This window comes from Myotis yumanensis, unplaced genomic scaffold (assembly GCF_028538775.1).
Source record: "Myotis yumanensis isolate MYYU_CA2020_CCGP unplaced genomic scaffold, mMyoYum1.0.hap1 SCAF_8, whole genome shotgun sequence".
NCBI classification, from domain to species: domain Eukaryota; kingdom Metazoa; phylum Chordata; class Mammalia; order Chiroptera; family Vespertilionidae; genus Myotis; species Myotis yumanensis.
In genome coordinates this window covers 3,300,990-3,326,226 of record NW_027223759.1, presented here as the reverse complement: position 1 = coordinate 3,326,226, position 25,237 = coordinate 3,300,990, and the positions used below count along the sequence as shown (strand labels likewise).

Sequence of the window (25,237 nt, the reverse complement as noted above, 5' to 3'; positions counted from 1 at the left end):
TCACATTGTGGAGGGAGGTGGTTTTATTTCTATTTTGTCCCCAGGAGATCAGGTTTGTCCTGGGCGTACAGCGAAGAGACTGCCGGTCGCACGGCGCTGACCCACGCAGCAGGAGACACACCTAGAGGCAGAAAGACACACGTGCCATGATCAAGTCCACGTGACACAGGTACGTGACTGCGTGGGCTCCGGGCGTTACAAGAGGCCGTCGAGGTTCTTGTGCACCGTCTGGTTCTCCTTCCCGTCGTCGGCGTCGCCCTGCGGCGTGTACTGGCCCTGGTACTCCTGGAGGATCTTGAACACGTCGTGGTGGCCGAAGTGCAGCGCCTCGTCCATGGGCGTGTTGTTCCACCTGGGCGGGCAGCACACAGGACAGGGCGTGAGGCGCCTCGGAGGGACGGAGCGCAGCCTGCACCTCCGGGCTCGGGACAGGGAAGGGCCATGGTCCATGCGACCAGCAACCACCAGTGGGAGGAATAAACAGAAGGGGCTTGTGGTTCAAAAAGTGGCCTGGGGGGCAGCCTGGAGGCCTGGGGAGGAGGAGGACAGTGTGTAGGTGCCTCGGAGGGCAAGTCCTGGTGCTGATGGACACAGGGGGCTCCTGACCCCCGAGTTGGGTCTCCCTGAAAAGCTCAAGGGAGCTCTCTCTCAACAAAAAGTCCAAAGAAAATGCAGGTTTGTAGCATCCACGCCCCAGCCTTTGCTAGGAAAATTATGTTCCTATTACTTTGAATCACAGTGAATCTCAAGGGCCTGGAAATAACCGCAACCTCATCAGGGCACAAGCACACATCGTAGGAGCAAGATCGACCCCGAGGAATGGGCGTGTTCATCTCTGGTGAAGGTGGGACCCAGGGCCACGCACAGGCAGAAGCACAACCCCTGCCTGCCCGCCGTGTTGCTGGGGTTGTGTTCTGAGGGTGACGGGGGAAGACCGACGATGAGAAGACATGAAGAGTAGCCAGCAGTGGTGAACCAGCTCACTAGCCTTTTAAGAAATGAGGCTGACTGTGACACAACCCAAGGAAGGGACAGAGGGTGACGCTGGCCCCCTAACACCTCAAACGATGAAGCCCCCCTTCCTCCTCACTCATGTCGCTGGTCCTTGGCCGCCAGGCGCTCGGGCTCATGCCACTCGCCACCTTCTGGCTTCCCTTCCTTCTGTTTCCTCCATCTCTGTCCTTAACCTTTCACCTTCTGGAGGAGGCCACCATATGGACCCACAAGGTTTTGTATATACAGGTTCACTTGAAAAATATTTCTGGATAAAGTTTGGTAACCTGTTCTTAATTTTTAAAATCAGGTAAGTAACATTTTACATGTATTTTTTCCTGCAAAAGTCCCCAGCTGAATTAAGTTGCTTTTACTTCTTTACTGGCCTTCATTTATTTAGGGAGTCGGTGGCCTTAAATGGGAAGTGAGGACAGTTTTCAGTCCCCTGTCTTTCTGGGGGGGTGGGGATTGAATGTTAACTGCAAGTTACCTTTTTTACAACTTTTTCCATGAAATAATGCAAAATATCAACTTTACAGAATACACTAAATTTGCTCAAGCCTATTCTTCAAGTGGAGGTGATGCTGACTATGAAACAGAAGAAAGAACTGTCTTGGTTTAACTTACAATCTCAAATAGTTGAATACCTAGTTACCAAGTTATTTGCTTAGCTAACCTTTGCTATCAGATGGGTTCTTCACTTCCACGTTCCTACTGGCCAATTAGGACAAAAAAACCACAACACACCCCAATCCTTAAATACGCAAGCACAGTAGGTATCTCCACACGTGGTGAGTAATGTGGTTGGGATTATAAATAGAGCGAGAGGAGCGCTGTTCAGTTTCTTGCTAAGGAAAGAGCCGCGTGGGCGTCAGGTCTGGGGATAAAAGGGAGGGTTGTCGTCCCAGCGTGAGGTTTTAGGATGCTGCTAATAAAGGTATGGCCTTAGGGAACCAATGTGTTACCACATTGACAAAGTTGCTCACAATTTTCAGACACGGACTCCATAACTTTCCTGCATTTCTTGCAAGCTGACCTAATAAGAGCCAAACCTCTAATTTAAAAAAGTAAAACCTTAACTAGAGAATAACCAACATGCTCCAAACTTAATACAGTCCTCGGTTATCCAATCCACACTCATTAATATCCAATCTCTCCGAGTATTTCTCTCCTTCCATTCTTCTAAACCTTTATTCTCCTTCCTCACTGACCCCTGGGTCAGAAGACAGGGTAGCAAAACGGATAACAAGACTCTGATGTATGCTGTCTACAAGGGATCCACCTCAGTGAAAAATACAGATTGAAAGTAAAGGGATGGAAAAAACATTCCATACAAAGGGAAGAAAACGCTGGGGTAGAAATACTCATATCAGACAAACTACACTTGAACAACAAGGTTAAAAGGCTGTGAGAAGAGATAGACGGGCACTACATGATGATAAAGGGGTCAATCCAACAGGACGTAACCCTTGTAGACACTGGGGCACCTAAGTCCGTAAGCGCACGTGCAGTTCTACCGTGTGAGCCATAAGCACACGTGCAGTTCTACCGTGTGAGCCATAAGCACACGTGCAGTTCTACCGTGTGAGCCATAAGTACACGTGCAGTTCTACCGTGTGAGCCATAAGCACACGTGCAGTTCTACCGTGTGAGCCATAAGCACACGTGCAGTTCTGACGTGCGAGTGCGTGGGGAGAGCTCGAGCAGATACACGTGCTGCACCGCTCCTGGGCCGTCCCCTGGACACGTTTCCTGCAGGATGAGTGGCAGTTTGCCATGTGGGCCGAGGGAGAGGAGAGGAGCGAACTGTGTTCCAGGCCCGTCTCTCCCGGCCTTCCAGCCTCGTCTCCCCAGAGCACAGATTGAAGTCCCATGTCCTCGAAGCCTCCGAGAGGGACTCGGACCCAATGGGGCATTTCAGAAACCCCGTACGCTCGCTGGGGGCTCCATTCAGCAGCATTCATACACCTTCTAAGTGCGCGCCTGTCCATGTCTCGGCTACCCCTTGTAGTTGAAAACCCCTGAGGACACAGTTCCTACTTCCTCTTTCCAAGGGCAAACAGTTGTTTCCTTCCTACGTGTGCTGACCACACTCACACTGACGTGAAAAATGCTGGACAAGAGACCATCTTTGGGTAAGAAATAGAATAGGGGAGAGAGGACCCTCTCCCCAGCAGACACGGTTTGGTGTTGCCTTTAGAAGGCACCACCCCAAGTTCAAGCACGCCTCCCACAGACACCTGGTGGGTTTAAACACGCCACCCTTAACCAGCGTACCCTGGACCTGCGTGATCCACCCCGACCTGCCACGGTGTGAGAAGGCCTGTTGGGCTCACCTGTCCTTGGGGAAAGGGTTGACTTTGCAGGCTTCCAGCAAAAACTTCACCACTTCAACGTGACCTGTATCCAACACAAAGCAGGCAGAGTTGAGTGCCGAGTCGAGACCAAGTCTGAAAAACAAGTGGACGCGGGGGCCACGTCCTTACCCTCCGCGGCAGCCACGTGGAGGGCCGTTCTGGAGTCATAGTCCCGCTGCTCCATGTCCATGGCCGACAGGGCGAATCTGAAAACGTGGAGGCACAGCTCTTCATTGTGTGTTTACGAAATATTACACTCACACAGCATCACACCCTGGGTTCAGGCTCAGGTCCTGGAGGCAGGGCCCTCCACCAGGCTCATCACCCGGAGCTCGAGGCCCGGTCCCGCTGGGACCGGCGTCCTGGCCACGGCCACCTCGCGCCCTTCCTCAGCTTTGCTCTCGCTGGGATGAGCGTTCGCCCTCTACACAGGATGAGCGTCACTCCGCTGTTACTCAAACTCAAGGACAGCGACACCACCATGCGAAGTGTGCACTTCACTCAGTGTTCCCCCAGACTCCCATTCAACAGGTTACAGGCCACAGGGTGCCAGAACCAATCACCTTATTTTTCTTAAGTGTCTCTGGAGAGCACATGTGTATGGAGATGTAACTGACATGTAACTTGATGTAAGTTTAAGGTGTACATGTGTTGACTGCATACATTTATATATTGCAATACAAATACCAGCGAAGTGCTGGTTAGCGGACACCTGTCAGCCCACATCATTGTTTTCGTGGTGAGAACAATGAAGACCAGTCTCTTAGTGACTCTGAAGTGCACGGTACAGCACTGACACAAGGACTGACAGACTCTACAGACGGGAGTTAAGCACAGACTTGATGACACTGGAGCTGCAGCTCTACACAAAAGGCCTGATGTTAGATACGCAGCGCCATGCGGCCTGTTTACTGCCCCTCCCTCCCCCTCCGGCCAGAGATGGGGTGGAGGGTGCCTGGGGCTGGAGAAGGCGTTTGGACCGCTACCACTTAGGACAAGAGGGGCCTGGGCTTTGCTGGAGGCAGGAAGGGAGGAGACTGCACAGCAAGCCTAGCGCCCTGGGAGCGGGCATTTAATATACATTAGTTTGGGTCCTTTATATGAGAGGGACATGCAAGTGAGGTTTAGCCTTCAGATGGCCATGTGCCCAGAAGCTGCTTCATGAACATCTGTGAGCCGCTCGCCAACCCTCCCGGGAACATACCTCCGAAGTGCAGACACGTCTCCCGTGTAGGCCGCAAACAAGAGGTTTATCACCGACTTCACCTGAGAAGACAGGAAAAGTCAGGCTTCACAGGGAAGACACAGAATGGAACGGGCACCCGGGGGTTCCCGAGAGCTGGGGACGCTCCATCCGGTCGCCCAGTTACCCCAACTGCATGCACGTCCACACCTAAGGCAGGCACGGGGGCGTTACTTTCCTGTTTCACTAGAGGATTCTGGGGAAATTCAACACTAAAGATTAGATGCGGGAGGGAAGGGATGGAATGATGTCACCTGGCGCAAAAGGATGCACACTTGTAACCTGCGTGCGAAACACATGGCTGGGCCTCTGAAATGTGTTCAGGACCCTTCTCCCTGCGTGTCCGGGACTGAGCTGACTGTGCTCACAGCATTCACGTCTCAACATGATTGAAAACGAAGGCATGCCCGACCAGTGCCGAGGCCCTGCCCCAGTCACCGTCTCCCCATCGCCATCGCCGGCTCCTCTCAGACCTTCAGAGGCAGCGCTCAGCACGAGGCACCTGGACCCTGGCCGAGGCTGTGTCACGGGAAGACGGTCTTATACGCAAGTCCAGCGGCTCAGCCCAACATTGCTCTCAGGTGGCGGACCCTCCCCAAACAGTAGGTCCCTGCTATTGACAATACCCACCGTCTTGTCTTATGATAAGGACAAGGCTGGTTTAACCCAAAGGCCTCTGGGTTTCGTCAGCCTTCATGAAGGCTTTAGCCAGCCCTGGTTTTCAGAAACTAAATTACTGAACGTACATTATTTGTAAATACTTTGTAAATTCCCACTTTTATCTTATACTTTGCAACTTCAGCAACTGATGTTGGACTTAATGGTGGAAGAGAGAAGCTTAAGTCGAGGGGTGGAAAGTAATCCAGCTATCCACAGACAAAGCCACAGCCCTGGGGACTCTTCCAAGATTTTAACCTGAGCCCGGCCAGTGTGGCTCAGTGGTTGGGCGTTGACCTATGAACCAGGAGGTCAGGGCTTGATTCCTGGCCAGGGCACATGCCCGAGTTGCAGGCATGATCCCCAATGTGGGGCGTGCAGGAGGCAGCTGATCCATGATTCGTTTTCATCATGGATGTTTCTATCTCTCCCTCTCCCTTCCTCTCTGAAACAATAAAATTATATTTATTTATTTAATCTTTTTATTTAAAAATGGCACACCTCCCGCAGGCTGTCCCATACTAGGGCTCCCCACCTGGGCTCCGAAAGCCCACATCCGACCGCCTGCTGGACACTGCCTCCAGGATGTTTATCAGGTGTCTCCGACTTCCACCCCCACCCCCACCCCCACCCCCACCTCGTAGCTCCTCTGGGGGGGGCGGGGGGGGCGCCCCTGTATGGAAGGGCACCGCTCCCCTGTGGCGCAGGCCAAATGCCAAGTTTCGGCCCAGGCTGCTGCCCTGGCTGCACTGAGGGGTGCGGGGCTGTGCGAGAGGGCCTGCTTCCATCAGAGGCAGAACGAGCTCTCTCTGAGGGACAAAACCCACCCGCAGACCTGGAGGCGTCCCTGACTCTGTGCCTCACAGCCCACATCTGCCTCATCGACAAACAGGCTCCACCTCCGGTGTGGTCAGCACCCACTTCTCACCCCTCTCGACTGCTCCCCTATCCACCTGGGGGAGCGACAGCCTCCGGCTATCATCAGGCTCTCATCGCATCACCACGTGTGGGTCAGAGGGGCTGCCGCCCAGGGGGTGTGTCCCAGAGCCTGGGGCGGAAGGCAAGCCTGCCTTCTAGGTGTGCGCAGGTGCTCTGTGATGTCTGCACAACGAAATCACCCAGCGACACATTTTTCGGACCGTACCCCTCGTGAGGCGGCCCGTGGCTGTATTCCTCTGTTCAATTCCGCTGCCACAGGCAGCTTTTTATTTTTTAAATTTTTTAAAATATATTTTTATTGATTTCAGAGAGGAAGGGAGAGGGAGATAGAAACATCAGTGATGAGAGAGAATCATGGATGGGCTGCCTCCTGCACGCCCCACACCCCCGGCAGAACACGGTCCTACCACTGCCCTTGTTCTTGTCTTGTCTGCGCCCCTTTCTCTCCCTCTGGGAGCACCTAGGCTCCTGGCCAATCTCTCCATTCCCTCCAGCTGGCTCACAAGACTCGGGGAGCCCCCGGGCTGCCACGCCTCCTCATGGCTCTCACCCAGCATTCACGACCCACACTGTCCATGTGGTGCTAGAGCCATCAAGTAGATGCCCTCTTCCCAATACAACCCTGAGTGTATCTGCTCCTCCCAGGCCACAGTACATGCTAATTCTTCCCTAAAATTACAGTTTCTCCCCCCATTTCTCACTGCAATGCTATTCTCAGCCCCTCCCTGAGCCCTAGGCCAGGCTCCTACATCAGAAGCCATTCCTTGCTCCTACATGTGCTTCTGATGGAGGGCACCAGCCCACACATGCATCTCACCCCGGAATTCCGACGGGCACAGCGTGAATGTTAACCTTAAACCCACAGTTCCCATTCTTCGTAGCGTTTATCGGCAGTAAGTCCTCGGCCTGTTTGTGACTGTATGCACACCTACACCTTTTTCCACTTTCTGAACTTAGACCAAGCTCGTTGGAAGAGATTTTATTACATATAGCATGTATCTCCAATTATTCAATATTTCCAAAGTTCTAAGAGCACATTCCTTATTAAGCCCATGAAAGGCTGATTTGGGAATATAATCAGGTCACTGAGAGTGTACTAATACTTTATTCATAAGCATGCTTCAGCTCAGGGAGATAAATGTAAAAGGAGAATGTCAGAAAAATACAACGCACTTTAAAAGGCTCTGCGGCTAACCGGGGGGCGGGGGAAACCATTAGCTTGTCTTAAAGAACACACACATTAAAACGTAACATGGGGGTTTGGGATTCTTCCCGTGAAAACGAAAGGCTGCACGGGGTGCGTGTAGTCCTGGCCAGAAGACACACAGGGAGGAGGGCACAGCACGGCGCCACTGAAACTGAGCCACAGCCACCTCTTTCCGAAGGTCTAACCTCCGCGCCAGGAGTGGGCGGCCGGGACCAGGGACCTGGCAGTGGGGACAGCAGTGAGTCCCCACGGACATCCCCGACGCCAGGGCACGCCCTCTGCCCGAAGGCCCACGCAAACCACATGGGGGAGGGGTGGGGGGACCCTACAGAGGACTCACCCAGTGCCAAGCCGACGGGCAAAGGAGGGAGTGCACTAACCATTGCTCTGCCCACCCCGCACTCCCCAGTGCACACTGGTTAGGTGAGTTTTAAAACACCTGTCAGGAAGACCAGGGTCTGGCAACCAATGGGTTAACAGCAGCTGCCAGCAGGCCAGCCTGTTCTGATGACTCACTCCTGTGCCAGGACAGGGCGTCTGCAGCCTGAAGTGCTCTTAGCTTCCCGGGTGCCTCTCCCCTTGTGGGAGCCCCTCCATAGGAGAGAGCTGCACTTGGGCAGGGGCCACGAGCGCCTATAAACGCTGTCAGCTCTCCCGCTGCGGCAGTTCCCAGCGCTGCCGCCTTCCCCTATCAGATCTCCCCAGCCTGAGCCAGCGGCCTTATCTGAGCTTATCATAAGTCAGGATGACAGAGGACAACAGGGTCACAGTTCCCAAGGTCGCTGCCCTGCGCGCCTGGGACAGCAGAGCCGCCCTTTTCCAGGCAGACGAGCGGCTCCTGTTTCCAGCTCGGGCGTATCTGTTGCCGGGGGAAGAGATACTCATCTGTTACAGAAACCATCGCCTCTCCAGATCGTTTTTGTTAAAAAGCTTCACTACAACGGGGCCCTTTAGAGCCTTCTCTCTCAGACACTGTTCACCAGGCCAGGTCAGAACCCGAGAGCCTGGGCAGCGCAGCCGAAGGTCATGTTTATTGTCAGCGAGCGGCACGGGTGTAACTGTAAGCCTGTGACCACAGGTGTTTCCCCTTTCCTTCCTACTGAGCCGACTTCCTGCTCCCGGGGCGAGGAACACAGGACTAGAGTGCTTGCGTGGCCCCACGGTCTAAGATCGGCGTGAGGCCATGTCCCTACGAGTTCTGGTGATTCATTCAGACACTATTATTCATATTCGACAAAGTTAATCCACACAGACATAATCAAGGATTAGAGAAATTCCTCTGTGGGAATAACAGTTCGGCAATTTCATGACCACAGTTCAGAATTTTTACACCAATGCAGGTTCTCGGTCGTTTTAACAGAGGAATGTCAGTCAATTGTACTCTGAATGGGAATGCAGAAACTTCATTTATAAAATACCACCTTAGAAGTGTCAGCTCCAAACTCTATTCTGCTCTTGATTAGCTAAGTAATAAATCTCGTAAGCATACCATTTTCAGAATTTCCCAATAACTTTTCTTAAACTAAGTCACAATTATATCAAAGAAATCTGACAACCCATGTTGACAAAAAGTGATTATATTTTATTGACAACCAAGTGGCTAATATGAAACACCTGCTCTGCCTGGACCTTATAAGCCCAGTGCTTTAAGAATGGTCATCCCTGGGTCTATCATAAAAGGCCGGACAGGGAAGGACAGCACGCTCAACACCTGAGCCGGGCGACGCTGCTGGGAGGGCAGGGCGCGGGCCCCAGCAGCTGTCCGAGGCCGGGCTTGGCCTTCAGACCAGGATCCAGGGTCTACGGGGCTGAGACTCCTAAGAAAACCTGAGCTGGGACTTCAATACCATCCCAAGCTACAACTTGAGATGGGAAACCAGAAACGGCCACAGAGAAACAATTTATAGAAAAATCAGAGACACCCATTTCCTCCTGAGCTGCTAATCAAGGGCGTGTTTTTACTGAAGAAAATGAAGGGAACAGAGCAGGTGGGGTGAAATGTGAGCTTGGGGCCAAGGTGAACGGCATGTGCTGGGCCTGGCAGAAGGTGAACAACTGATCTCAGAGGCTCCTGTTCCTCAGTCAAGGCCAGCGGAGAGTCTCCAAAGACGCCCACGGCTTGAGTGCACCCGAGTGTGAGAGCAAACAGCGATGTCTTTGTGGGGCCAGTGCTCCCCTCTAGAAGCAGCAGCCAATGGGGACACCGTGCTGCTCCTCCCCGCAGGCCTGAGGCCGGTGCCCCACCGACAGTGCCCGCCTCTCGCGCCCCATCTTCCTGGCCCCCTCCTCTCCTACAGATGCGTAAAACTCCGTGGTTAGCACATCAGCGCTGAGAACGAGGCGCCCGCTGTCATGATGGAATGTCACGTTTATTTACAGGCATTAACTGGTCACCAAATGCCTGTATTACTTAAAAAATAAATAAACCAGGAGCAGGGCCACTGGAATCGAGATTGAGTCTGGAAAAATGTAATACAAACAAGTTTGTATTTGGGGGGGGGGGGGGTTTGAAAAGAGGGGGGGCTCTTTCTGCCAGGAAACAGTTTGGTTAATGACAGGCAGAATCCTGGTCTCACTTAAAGGCCCCTCTCCTCTGGATGCCCTCAACACCAGCACAACAAATGCACACGGCATCCGAGCACCCCTCCCGACGGCTCTGACTCTAGAGAGCAATCCCTCACGCCCACTGGTGTCCAGGGCCTACGTTCCATCATGTTATTCCATAGCTGCATCGGGAAGTCCACGGTGTGCTATGCCCCCCACAGAACAGGCCAGGAACAGCGTCTGCTCCTGTGCCCTGCCCCTCAGTGCTGTCCTAGACGGTCCATGGTGACTGCTAGTCCTGAATAGAATACAGGAAGCAGCTGGAGAACAGGGTTTTCAGACCTTTCAAATACAGCAAGGCGACAGTTGAGGGAGCTATAGAACACACGCACTCAGCACGATTCCCAGGGCCTTCGCACGAGACTTACACCTACCGCTAACGTTTGTAATTCTTATCAGGACTCTCATTCCGAGAAGCAAGGATGGAGACCACAGAATTACACACACTCACTTGTTGGTGTGATCTACAGTAAGTGGAAAATTCTTTAAGCAGAACCAGATTCTACAAGGAAAAACCCTAACAGGATTTTTCTACATAGGCTGGGTCCAAAATAGATTCCAAAGCCTCTTGTTAAAGGCAGTTTCTGATAAGTGCTCTGAACCCCTTGCCTGGCTCTGGAGGCAGCCATGGGGCTGGGTGAGGACAGTTTGGGGGGTACCTATTTCATAGACTTTATGAAGATTTTAAAATCCAACAAAGCATGCTTTGCCTTGATGGCTGACCCACAATAAGTACTAGTTATTACCAATGATCCTAAAAGCCAGGCCATTCAAATTTGGGTGTTACTGTTTCTGAGAATGGTGTACTGTGCATGCATTGTTGCTAGAGGTGACTAAAATTGTCATTGGGTGAAAATCTACAAAAGTAGGATTTTGTTAGCAAACCAGACTGCCTGGGCTTAGGGCAGTGATGGCGAACCTTTTGAGCTCGGTGTGTCAGCATTTTGAAAAGCCCTAACTTAACTCTGGTGCTGTGTCACATATAGAAATTTTTTGATATTTGCAACCATAGTAAAACAAACTTATATTTTTGATATTTATTTTATATATTTAAATGCCATTTAACAAAGAAAAATCAACAAAAACAATGAGTTCGTGTGTCATAGGTTCGCCATCACTGGCTTAGGGCCATGCTCTTGGACTCCCCACTGTACACACTGCTCCGGTCTACACACTAAGCCTCCTGCGACAGAGGCTGACAAAGAAGTCATGGACGGGACGTTCTTTTCCACTTTAAATCAGTCGATTTAGGTATGCATGGTCATTTCCACCCGTGATTCCGATTTTTAAGGGATTCTTATGGTTTGCTGTCCTGTCAGAATGAATTAGAACGGCACATCTTCCTGAAGACAATCCTCACTCCACCTCTGGAGAAGGAATAGTCATAGAACTGGTATCACAGCTGTAAATCACTAAACCAGGTATCAGGACATTTTAAAAAACGAACCTCAGAAGTTCCTGTCTCTGGTAACTCACATTGGGTGACCCATCCAGATCTTATGTGCAACCGCCCAGCACTCACTGGTGCTATTTAAACCCAACATGCAAAACAACGATAAAACCAAGCTCCAACCTATGAAGAACTTTTGCAAAAGATACCAGATTCTGAACATAGAACCCAAGCCCCACAGGTTGCTGCACAAGGATCACTGCAAAGCCAAGACGACAAGCGCAGCGCATCAGCCCCCAGCCAGAGCCGAGCACGGTGAGTGGCCCCGTGAGCAGGCAGGCCTCTCCAGGACAGCCGGCAGGGGAGGGGCCCGCGACAACAGGGCTGATTCTGTGGCAGAGACACACGGTGGACATGAAACAGAATCGCACAACTGCGGCCAAATAAAAATTAAAGTTTCTGAAACTTTCATTTCTTGGCTTTCCGTGCTCCTGTTTCCTTTAGGTGAAAAAGAGGTCATAAGCGCTCTAAACCCTGTTGTAACCGCTGCGACACTCCACAAACAGGCAAATAGAAAGTTACGCTCGTATTCCACTCCTTAAAATCGGTCTTTCTCTAAAGCTTGTCTTTCAGGTAAAAAAAAAAAAAAAAAAAGTGAGGCATTAAGGAAGAAATATTTTATTGGCATGATTAAAGAGGGTTAAATAGTATTAGTCACCACCGAATCTTAACAAAATCACTTCTGTATTTCATGGAGATGTTAATGAAGTTTCATAGTGCAGAAAATGTGACATTTATCTCAATTCAAAATAGAAGCAATGATTTAGGTGATTTATTTCAATTATAAGTCTTGTGCATATAATTGAACCCACAGATGCATGTATTTGAAGTTGAGTGTAAAATAAATGATCAACAGGAAGCCATAGTATATTGAAAAAAGTTTGGATTTTATTTTTATTTTTTGGTGCGAAAGGAAAGAGGTTTTATTCAGGAGTCAGTCACACAACCTGGGAGAATGGCAGACTCCCGTCTCAAAGACCAATCAAGTAGTCTGGATTGACACTTTTGAAAGAAAATAAAACTAGCCCAGCCGGTGTGGCTCAGTGGTTGAGCTTCGACCCATGAACCAGGAGGTCATGGTTCAATTCCGAGTCAGGACACATGCCCGGGTTTCAGGCTTGATCCCCAGTGTGGAGCATGCAGGGGGCAGCCAATCAATGATTCCCTCTCACCGTAGATGTTTCTCTCTCCCTCTCCCTTCCTCTCTAAAATCAATAAAAAAAATATTTTTTTTTAAAAGAAAGAAAATAAAACTAGAATGGCAAATGTCAGTAATAATAGAAGGTTTGGTAACAAATATATAAGCAATATGAAGATCTGAAAATGAAAACCCCAATTTTATAAGCAACTTGGATATAATTTTTTTAAATACCTGATTTTCAGCCAAAAATGAATTATGATAGGAAAGGATGAAAAAGACTACTTGAAATAAATATATTTCAAGATTTCTAATTAGAACTTTTAATTTTGAATGACTGAAAGAACAAAACAACAGATCTAGAATGGAGTTTAATTAATAATACCATGGTTTCATACATCATTAATCTCATTTAATGGAGGAAAGTCAAGACTTAAGTTTTATGCTATCCTCTCAAAGAACAATCTGTAAGTGTCCCTTAGTGATAATTTGCGAAACACACGCAGAATAATGAAAACTATTAATTCTAACATAAAAAGTCTAATAAGAGGCTAAAAAATTATGATTTTAATTTGGATTTCACAATGGAATGGCCCAAATCTGAGCAGTTACACTTGCATCACTGGTGCTACTACTCCCACATCATTCTAATGGGAATAGGGCTTAATGTGAAGTCAAGAGCGCTTCACCGGCTCAGAGCCAGGCTCCTGCGTGCTCAGACTCCCCGGCATGAACCTGTGGGGAGAAGAGCTCCCACACCAGGTTAAATTGAGAATTAAGGAGCAGCACTTTTTTTTGGAGTAACAATATTTGAATTTTAGCATTTAAGTCAACAAAGGTTTTTTAAAAAATTAGTGCACTGTAACAAAAGCAATATACATTCCCTTCACAAGTAAAAAATAAAAAGCCCAGAATTATGAGATAGATTGGTACTGAGGACAATTAACACAGTGGAGTAATAAACAGAAAAACCAGGGCCCTGCTCTGAAGACACTAGGAGATCCAAATATCTCAAGTAAAAACGAGGGAAGTAGCTATATATTTTGCATAGTATATGCTGGAAGAGCTAACTTGTAAAGAAAAAGGAAAAAAACGTTTTTTAAAGAAAACATTTGTCTAGAACTTTAACAGCCTTTTGCTTGTTTAAAATCTTTTTACTTACACATTTAGCCTAGCTCCCAAGGAGTTTGTGTTAAAAGCCAATGGTGCACATTTATTTTTAGAGTCACATTTCTGCTACACTCACTTTCTTTCAAAGGTTCCAGGGTAATGTTTATTTTTAGAGCTTCTGTATAATTGTAACATTCACTTCTCACGTGACCCGTCTTTATAAACTGTGGTAGACGACTGCTCACTAGAAAAACACAAGCAGTCCAAGGGAACACGGATGGGAGTCAGTCTGCCAAATAACGTCTCGTCATCCTAAATACTGCCGACCACACTCCTCATGAAAAATGAACCCACAAGCAGAAGGCTGTTCCGACAAAACATAAAACAGACTGACTCATAAAAAATTACAAAGACGTTAACTGAGAAAGGAAGGTGTGAGAAACCTGGGAAAGGGGGTTGGATGGAGTGGGAGTTTATAACAGATAACATTTAAGATTATTTTCAAGCCCAATGTGATTCTAATAAACTCTAAGATTATGGTAAACAGAAGATGATCAAAGATCTAGAAAGACTGAACTATATTTTAGAAATAAACAAATATTCTATTTTGCCATGACAGAAAATGGTCATCAGGTCAAGTTTATTCTGAGCAATCTAAGTGAAAATCTGAGGGATGTGCCATGATGCATCAGAGCAAGTTGCATCTCCAAGATCTGGTTTTGGTTTTTATTATTCAATATAAGTATTACATTTAATATAAAATGGCAAAGAAGAGACTGAGCAGAAATTGCATTACTTTGTTGAAAAAAAAGCATTCTAGCATTTTCTAGGAGAAAAACCAAAATTTTTACAAATGAACAGTAAAGCAGATTCTTAAAACTAAAAATAGTGCATAACTTTTAGAATCAACTATTGCATAAAGTACCTGCTGAAACTGAGCAGTGCACTGTTTAGGTTGAAAGCAACCTTCCTATTTAACAAGCGCTGGAGACTGGCAGTCACTTCCGCTGCATGCTGATGGCCCTGCTCCCTGCTGTGGACTTGCCCAATACGGGTGGCTCTCTCACCCCGATAGCGTGGCAGTGCATGGGAACAGCAGAAACCACGTATCCTTCACGTTACACTGAAAATAAATAAATTCTGGGGCAACAAAAATATTAAAGCTTCTTTTATGACAAAACTTGGAATGGGAATAGCTCAATGAGTCATTTATGCATAATAAACTATGTGGAAAGAACTGCTGCTGGTTTTCAGAATGTGGAGAGATGGCTGGCAAGACAGACGTTGATACAGACAGACACATAAACACTTGCACGTATAACACATACATCATATACAGATTATCATGATAGAGACTGACGTATCAGTCTATACCAGTGATTCTTTCCACATACATACACGCCTATGAGACGCTACATTGTGAGCCAAGACAATTAAGCTCTTTGGGTTACCTTTTCCTGTGCATCAAATGAGTTAAACACACCAACAAAAAACAAGGGATCTTTTAGAACAAGTGATCATAAGCTGTTACATGAATGGCAAATTTCATCAAACAGGAAAATTTTAAGTGCTGTATTTGATGCACAATGCACGGAAACTTGTTATAATTTTAACTGTGCTATGGAAATATACTAAGTTCCTTCTAAAAACTGAATTCCTTGAAATAGCTGAGGTAAATTTCTATATTTATAGTTATTTCACAATATAAGTTCTACTGAGATTATCTTCATTTTATTTAGCAATTTTTTTTAACTCTAGATAGCAGATTATATATTCAATAACAACAGTGATATTCCTCCTCAGATACCAGAAAGACCTGCAAAAAATAGGGTAGTGTTTTGTTTTTTTTAGGCTGTCAAATAAAAATCAAAAACAACAAAAAAAACAAAACAAAACCAAGAACTAGGGAAAAAATCTTTATTCAAATACTCTTAGTACAACTAATAGGAAAAACCCCTACTAATGCTACACTGCATTATAAAAAAAGAAAAGAAAGGAAATAAGGAAGAATCCCTTAGGAGTATTTCTAATTTTTTCTTCACAGCAGCCTCAGAAATAATTAAGAATATAAAGCATTTTAATAGTATCTTCATAAAGGATAATTTTTTAAAGTTAAAATTCTAAATATTTGTTATATATAAATGCTGGAGTTGCTGTCATTAAAAAAAAACCAATAAAATCAGCTTAAAATAAATTTATTGTACAATACAAAAAGTAGGCATACTAGAAAATAAAAGATACATTATTAAATATACAAAGCAAATGAAAGAAAGCTAAATAACACAAATGTTTCAATCCAAACATGAAGATTAAAATGCACAACATTTATGCTAAAAATAAAGTATTTCAAGAAGGATATACATTTCAAATGAAATGTTAATGATGAATGAAAAGAAAAACAAATACGTTGACTTCTAAGTGCTTGAATATCAAGAATCAGTAATGGCATGAAACATTAAATCCAACAATACTAGGTACTTTTCAAGAACTGTATTTGAAAAGGTGTTAAAAACACTGAAGGGATTAAAATAATGTCGTTAAATCTGGCAAAGTTTTCCCCCTTTTTTGCAAAGTAAAGTTGGAGGGCCTATTCACAATCCCTCCCTGTCTTCCTTCTGTGCCTTCTACACATCTCTGGATGCCCCTCCTTAACCAGAGGCTATAAATACAGTAGCTTACAGCGCCCTACTCCGCTGGTAAGTGTGCAATTAGCCTTACCAACATAAAAAGGTGCCACAGATTAACAATTTTGAAATCTATACAAATATTAATACAATATGAAACATTAAACTTTCATTTATAAAGTAAAACTAACCTACAAAATAAAGTAGTAAAATGTAAGAATTTAGGACACGAGGGGGCGGGGGGAAATAACGCCTTTTTTGCAAACTGTCTATTAAGGCATTCAGTTCCCCAAACCACAAATGGCTCTGGACGTATACTGTCCCAGGGTCTAGCAGAGGTGAGGCCTCCACACACACTACTCTCCTGTGGACGGCCACACCAGAAGCATCCAGTTAGAATATACATCTGTACATTAGAGGAACATTCAAATAACCATAAAGTCCTTGGTAAAATCCTCTAAAACCTTACATAACATATAATTATTTAAATAGAAAAGTTTTAATACTTATGTTAGACCAAAAGGCTTCTGAACAACACCTTTGGGAGGAAACATCTTTTCCTAATATCATGGTTCCCAAACTCAAGAAATCATATGATCAGGAATTTTTACATCTATATTTGCATTGGTATCTAAATGACCCAGTGAAATATTTCTCGCTATCCTGTATTTACTTTTATTAGACTTTACCTACCACAAATATGCCATGACACAAGAAACTATCAAGTTCTCTTTCTAGATCCCACCCCTGCACCTCCAAAATCTACAAGTTTAAAAATGAATTAACAAAAAGCACCTGGGAGCTGAGAATAGCGATGCATGGAGGAAGGAGGAAGAGTGAATAGGTCCTACAGAATTTTATAAGCACTTTGCCAAGACGGACTTTAAATACTTTTAATTCTTTGAAATCAGATTGTGTAGAACGTATAGTTCTTCTCTTAAAAACAAGTTTTGATTCTCAATATTCCATTTTTATAACCAAAGGATTCATGTCTAATAGGTATTTTAGTAGAACACTCACTACCTTCAGACTCAATTAATTTCCTAAGTACTCTAAAAGAGTTCCAATAGAACAAACTTTATGAGATGTTATAATTTGTCATAAAAGATTCATTAGCACTTGTAAAACCATTGGAATAAAATTACTAACAGCTAAAACCAAGATTCACCCATTTTATTTAAATATAACAGAAAAGGCTACGTGTATAATAGAAAATAAAACTGTTCAGGTAAACATTTCACTTGAAGACACTCTGCTCCTCTGGTGACCATAGCTTCTTAGCAGAGAACATGTCACTATCTTGTACCTGAAATTCTTTGGCTGGAATGTTTTAGTAACATAAGACACTCCTGTACATGGCAATTCTGACAGAACATAGGAGTTGCAAAGTAAAAAGGCAAAGACACCACTTATAAAGTGTTCGGTAAAATTTTAAATGAATTTTTTAAAATTTAAAGCCAATCTATCATTAAAAATGGCATGACATGTAAACATAAGCTAATTTTATAATCTGCTATATTAAATAATTTGGGACTCATTATTTTACCTTTTTAAGTTTTCTTTTTAGCTTAGAAATACTTTTTATTGCCACTAAAGACATGTCAATTTTAAAACTGGAAAAGAAGAAACAGAATGTAATGAAACTGTTAAGTTCAATGTGTGGGTTTTAAAACCAAAAAATTACAAATTTCTATTACTATTTTAAATGGGGTTACCTGACTCCATAATTCAATTTTTAATTACACCAGGAAAAATTTTAAATCCTTTTAGCGTTTTTTAAAATAAAGCAAATTTGCTTTACTTACTTATAAATACGTTTTAAAAACTGACAAATCTACCTTAACACAAAGACTAAAAGGAGAAAAAGTTTTATGGCTCCAGCAGCAAAGGTTGCGAACACAAAAAACTCATATAAATATTTATATTATGCAAAAACACTAAAGATGTGTGAAAGGTAAGTGAACACTCTGAAACTAGCGCCCACTGCTTTAGCTTTTCTCGCCCAGACTCTCCATTCTATAAACTACAGTTGTAGAGATGTCCTCATTTGACTCAGGTGACACTTTTTTCCACACTGTCTCTTTTAAAGCAAGTTCTTGTTGGAGACTTTCACAGTCCAATGGTCCCAAGGAATGCTAGTTGTTCAAGCAACATACATAATTTATTAGTGCACTTGAGTGAAGAAAGGTCCGAGCTATAAAATGGTATTTTTCAGTGAATGTTATTAAAATCTGCTCACATTTTCACCCACCACCATTTGATATTAGCTCCCTGTTATTCATGTTGACTCTCATGGGAGTTTTTACTGTGTTGGCTCTAATTTTCATATGTTATTATAAGTGACTTTGATTGCAACTAATGACATGAAAACTTACTTAGTTTATGCATTAAAAGATTTTCTTTCTACCTATAAGTGCTTCATATAAGCTTCAAGTCTAATTAGGTAATTTTATTACATACATTTTCCATACGGTTGCAAAGGAATTTAATTAAAACTCAAAACAAGTTCCTTAGTTCAATGAACAACAATGAAAACAAAAAAAATCTTGTTCCTGAAATTTAAGTCCTGATTCCTAATACTAACTCTAAACAACTAGTGTGTGTGTATGTGTAATATGAAGCCAAGCACACTAATAAAAAAAAATAGTACGAGTATCAGGGATACTGCATTAAACACTTTTTGTAGAAAAATATTTCAATAGTGGGTTATAAAACTTATGAGGTTTTGTATGGTGTCTCACTAATACTGTAATACCATAATCCCTTTCCATATCCATCCACGTCAAAGTAAACTTCATTCCAAAATTATATAATTCTAGACAAGTATTAAGAGTAAAAACAGGCTTTCTTCTTACAGCATGTAGCGCTTTCTAACGTGTCTTGGCAGAATCAATTCTTTAAAATATTGCTTAAAATAGCAAAAAATGGGAAGAGAGGAAACCCTGCTGTTAGGCTAACCAGTTTCAATTTAAGTAAAACATCAATACTTAATATCTATGAAGTACTGGCCCAGGATAAAAATGTCAACAGTTTGTTTTACACTCATCTGTGATCAGTGTAGATATGAGGCCATTACCAATTACACTAAATTTTATTTAAACTGGTGAGTCATTTTCTCTCTCTTAAAAAAATATTGCATAACAATCTAAATAAGAATTTAGCTTACCCTTTGATCGCCACCTTCTCTTCGAGGATCAAGTTTTTTTGCAAAGTGTCTCAAATTATCATAGTTATGGAAATTACACAGAGAAACAAGATCCTGTAAATAAACAGAGCCAGGTATGAGAAATTAGCTATTCACTGACTATTGTATCTTCATAAATGAATAAATTATACAAATGCAGCCCAATTTAACTACGATCTCCTACAAAGCATTTCTGCATGTTACTAAAGCAACACGATCCATCAAGAAGAGGACTGAAATAGGAAGAAAAGGATATGGATACACAATTTGAGATCACTGCTTACTAGCATGATCACAGGACTCAGCAACTCAACTTGTTTAACTCTCATTTACTATAAAGTGAGCATTATAATAACAGGCCATATGAAAGAATTCTTTCAAATAACCATAAAATAAAACACCACAAAAATACAAATACATATTCTGATTACAGTCTGTTATAATCTGCAAGCAATCTAGTATCATTCTCTAATTTTTATAGAAAATAAGAAACTGAAGATAAATCAGTTTTAATTAATAAAATCTGGAGAAAAAATGAAGACCCTGGGAAGTAATAACTGTAAATAAGCTGGAAGCTAAAATATTAGCAAGAGTTGGGTCACAACATAGTCAAGAAGTGTAATAATTTTAAATTGCAATGCCTGTCTCCTCAAAAAAAAAATACTTTTATGGATAAAGTTATTCAACCATGCAAGATTAAAGATGATATAATACACTATAATAATCTTAATTTATATTGGGTTTCAAATTACTTCTCCAAGTTGGTATGTTTTGCTGAGCTTTTGGAAACCAAAAAGTAATTACAACCATAAATAGTAAAATACAAGCATCAAAGAAAATTAATTTTCTGTGAAGATGGTTCTAGGAGAGCCCTCTATGAGTGCTCCCATGGCTACCTAGTAACTGACAGACAGGCAGGTAGAGTGCCAACAACCAATAAACTATGAAAATGAATAAAAAAAAAAAAAAGAATAGAATCATAAGATGGCTCAAGTTATATGATCATTATTTCCGTTGAGAACACATGCTTACGTGACAGAAGTGAATTCCCTTCACACTGTTGCCCATCTTGTCCAGAGGGGGTGACCAGCACATCATGCCCATGACGTTTGGGACAACTAAAAGAATGCCCCCAGCAACTCCGGATTTTGCAGGAAGACCAACCTGAAAGTAATTTGAAAAAAGGAACATTTATGTTAACATTTTAAAATAAGACAAGTTATTATGTCCAACAATAACATAAATGGCTTAAAAGTCATGGTGTATTTATTTCTATACAGAATTCCAACTTTAAAAATGTTGTGGGCATTTACCAACATGCTTATAATATGGTAAAAGAAAGACAGATATAAAACAGTTGGGATGTATTTAAATGTAGAAAAATTTGAAAGATATTCTAATTTGTGGGCTTATGTTTTTATTTTATTCTTTGTGCCTACATTTTCAAATTGTTTTTATAATAAACATGTACTGCTTAAGTATAAAAATGATTTTCAACAAATATTTTGACTAGAAAAATAATGAGAATTTCTATCTTCTTAAAAGATTCTCTGTGGTATAATGTCAGAGAAATTTTGAGGAATAGAGATAAGATGGTAATTCAAGTTAATCCTCTTCAAGACATTTACCTTTACATTATGCAAAACTTGATAATAATTATGATAAAAGACAAAATTAATGGCTTACTAACATTCAAACAATGAGTTCCTCTTGCTACAAGTAATCTTGTATAAAACTAAGTTAAACAAAAAATTCACCTGAATGGGATCTACCGATTCACAAGGAATACAACGGACAGTGAGAGCATCAGCCAATCTAGATTGTGAGAAACTGTACAGGATAAATGACCCAGTTTTTCAACCCAAAGCAACAAGAAAAAAGAGAGAAGGCAGGGCGGAAGACTATAGATTAAAGAAGAAAAATAGAGGGAGATACAACCAATCATAATTGTAAGAGAAAAATAATAATTTATAAGACAGTCCAGATGACCTGAATAGTCATGAAATATTTTGATGATTTTAAGGATTAAGGTTTTTTGTTTTTTATGTAAGAAAGATGCTGTGGGTTTAAGAGCTGCTATCACTTCGAATTACAGACGGAACTATGACAAGGATGGAGGAAGCAGGTATACATACAGATCAAACAAAATTGGTCATGTATTGATAAGTATTAAAGTTGAGTGATGCATAACATTAAATAAGTCTGTTTTTCTGTTTTAAAATAAAATAATCATTTTAGGGCATTTGCTTATTGACATAAACAGACTGAAATAAAAAGTCTACACATTTTACAAGTGGCAAATGCACAACAGAACTTAAAGCAGTATATTTTTAAGTTTTAACTTTAATATACTTTATGTCCTTTAAAATATCTGTAGATTTAACAAAAAAATGTTAAACATCACAATTATGCACTACTTCTGAACTTAAACATAAACAATAAAAGTAGTCTATACTAACCTTATATATTGGAATGCCTTAAAAGAAATGATGAGGTTCTATAAATAAAACTTCAGGTTCTTAAGAACATCTGATAGACTGCTTAATAGTAACTCTATTCCTTACCAATTCTGTAACAAATTAACCTTGAAAACAAGCCTCTCTCTCAAAAATTAATGTACAATTTGAGAAGCAAAGTTCAAACTGCAGTTTTCAAAGAACTAGTCCAAACTAGCTTCTTGACAGAGAAAATTAAGATTAAACAGTAACTTACATGGAAAGCAAACTGCCCTGAGAAGTCATACATGCCACAGGAATGCATCAAACTCAGCGTGTTTCGCACGGCTTCTGGGCTCAGTACTCTTTCACCAGTAATGGGGCAGAAACCGCCATTAGCCAGCGTTGCAGCCATCACACTGGCCGATTCACACGTTACCTCAATGGAGCATAACTAAAGGAAGCAAAAAACGAATTCTGAAAATCTAGGCTCACGTTATTTTTAGTATTGCATTTGATTTCTAAGATAATCTATTTTATCTGGCTTTTCATACAGATCTGAAATGATCCCAAAGGGGTCATTTTAATATAACTTGACATTCTAAAGATTTTAATTTGAACAAAGTTCTAGCCCCTTTAAGGTTTATTCTGATTTTCCCAGTTATTCAGTCTTTTAATGGCAGAACTAGGCTAGGAAGAGCCAGGCCCTACGCACTAGTACAGTGGGGCCTTGACTTACAAGTTTAATTCGTTCTGTGACGGAGCTCGTCACTCAAATTACTCGTACGTCAAATAAATTTTCACCATTACAATGAATTGAATGCTGAGCTGATGTTGTGGCGTTCACTGTGACGTTCGCTGCGCCAACTAGCGGTAGGGTATCTGAAGTTGGCTCGTAACCCGAATTTTAGCTCGCAACTCGTATCTCGAAAAACCTGTTAGTCGGGACACTCGTAAGTCAAGGCCCCACTGTATTTGTAATTGCTCCATGTAATATTCAGAACTGCTTAATATTTAATGCTTTCTCTAAGATACACCAACATAATTATTAACTCAATAGGAAAAAAGGAGACATGACATATTTTTTAGATAAAGCAGTATAACAGGTACATCTACATGAGAAATTGCCACTTTACAGAAAAAATGCTAATTGCTTGACATTCGCCTATAACAAAGCTCAGCATCCCCATATGGCAACATGCAAAGGACTCAGTGAAGAAAAATCTAAGGCAGCTCTAGCCCGGATACATGTGTGCCTAAAGCAAAGTGTCTCCTTTTAACCATCTCCTAACATTCAAATATTTATTTACTATTGACCCTGGGTGCTAAATGTAGAAAAGCAAAGCCTAGTTACAATGTACAATAAAATGTTTGCAGTTAAATATAATCAAACTAATGGAAAAGGTTTACTATACCAAACCCAAATTTACCCATAAAACTAAAACAATAAATATGGTCTATTTAATTTTTAATTAACAGCAAACAAAATGGGTGAAAAGTAGAGGAGAAATAGGGCCTGGAGAAGAGAAAGAAAAAAAACTGAGTTCTCGGACTTAGAAACTTTCTCACTCACACCTCAAGATCTACATTCAAGAGGTGCAAAGGGGTTTGAAGACAGCAAAAAGAAAGACTAATTAACTAAAATGAATGGAAGCCACTTTTTTACTGACTTTCACTTTTGCCTATTTATATTAAAACCTCTTCCCAATTCCCCCAAAACTACAGAATCCATAGTTACTATACTGACCCATAAAGCAAAGACAAAGGTTGATGTAATCATGAAAACCTTTCTAAAATACATGAAATTTAAATTCTAACAATCACTTCTTAATTTATACTTAGTATTAAACTGGAGTTTTGTGTGTCATAAGGTAATACACTCCTAATACGACAAATCCTAATTTAAGAGTACTTTCCTGGTACCCTGATGAATGTTTAATTAGATGCAGCCCTTCTACAAAAAGTAGTACTTCTGTGGCTGTCTCTTGGTTTCTGCACTGAAGTGTAGAAACGTCACAGATTTAGTAGCATGTAATAGCCAAAGTTAAATATGTATACCAAAGGAAAAGAACTTACACATATAGAAGAAATTCATATGGGCTAGGGGGAAAAATAAGGGCTACTGGATAAAAGTAAATATGATACTAAATAATAAACTTCACACCAATAGTCTCATGGTATTTTCAATGCAGAAAGTTAGGTCAAAAATATTCTACAGCCCTGGCCATCATGGCTCAGTTGGTTGAGCATCATCCCAGAAGGCTGCTAGTGCAATTCCTGGTCAGGGCACATGCCCAGGTTTTGGGACCCATTCCCAGTGGGAGTGTGCAGGAGGCAGCTGATAAATGTTTCCCTCTCACATCAATGTTTCTCTCTCTCTCTCCCTTTCTAAAATCAATAAAAACATATTTTTAAAAAATGCTACAGAAAATGAAACTGGGGCTCAGTTTGAAATTAGGTCAGATGGCTAAAAAGGGGCCAGGTTAGATCTTGATTTTACAATGACAAGACAGCTCTAGCCTGGAATCATGTGTGCCTAAAGCAAAGTGCCTCCTTTTAACCATCCCCTAACATTCAAATATTTATTTGATTTCGCAAAAAAAATTTTTTTTTAATTTACAATTTACAGTTCTTTGCATTGGGCAGGTGACAAACACTGATCTGGACTTCTATCAAAATCTACTTCAGAACAACTTCCCTAATATAAATTCTTTAAGATTACTGAAAGGTTAAAATAAAAGCACCTTCAAAAATAAAGACAGGCAAGCTAGAAATTAATTTGTTACTATGTAGCTTCACATTACAGACCCATCAGAGGCACTAATGGCATTAAAGTGATAAAAATGAATGAGCTGAAAGTATGGGGGGAGGGATATTATCTTTAATTGAGTCTATACCACAACAGATGATGAGTCTGAAGAGAGTGGAGCTTGCTGTTCTACCTTAAAAGAAAACCCACTATGTAACTGCAGAAGCGAACCGAGAAAATGCAACTGATTATGAACCGTCGTTAACTCCTCCAAACAAAATGGAAAAGCCAAGAAAACAGAGGTCCATTTATAACAAGAAGTTGTCAATTGTTCCTAACACTTCTTAAATAGAACGTGTTTACAGGAATAAATATTCCATTACATCCCGGGTCATGACTTTTTAGGAGATATACACATGAGAGTGTCTTTCATGAGTATATTGTTTCAAATGTCAGTGGGAAATGTATTTTCTCTTGGCTCACAGCCAAGATTTCAGAGATATCTATATTGTGCTAAATGATACACCCATTTATTTGTATACACAAT

At 42.3% G+C, this 25,237-nt stretch overlaps 1 protein-coding gene across 2 annotated transcripts in view; it reads right to left on the bottom strand.

The window, feature by feature from the left end:
- GLS (glutaminase) overlaps positions 1-25,237 on the bottom strand; it is a 62,605-nt gene continuing 37,368 nt past the window's right edge. Inside the window, exons 12-18 of one of the 2 annotated variants that reach the window (XM_070421711.1) lie at positions 22,219-22,395; positions 20,539-20,670; positions 19,489-19,581; positions 4,555-4,616; positions 3,480-3,556; positions 3,330-3,393; positions 1-352 (exon numbers count right to left, since the gene is read on the bottom strand). In XM_070421711.1, coding sequence (XP_070277812.1) covers positions 196-352; positions 3,330-3,393; positions 3,480-3,556; positions 4,555-4,616; positions 19,489-19,581; positions 20,539-20,670; positions 22,219-22,395 — 762 coding nt within the window. In that variant the 3' untranslated portion in view covers positions 1-195. Of the gene's footprint in view, positions 353-3,329; positions 3,394-3,479; positions 3,557-4,554; positions 4,617-15,877; positions 18,458-19,488; positions 19,582-20,538; positions 20,671-22,218; positions 22,396-25,237 lie in introns of those variants that run through there. The other variant, XM_070421712.1, reaches the window with a different exon arrangement.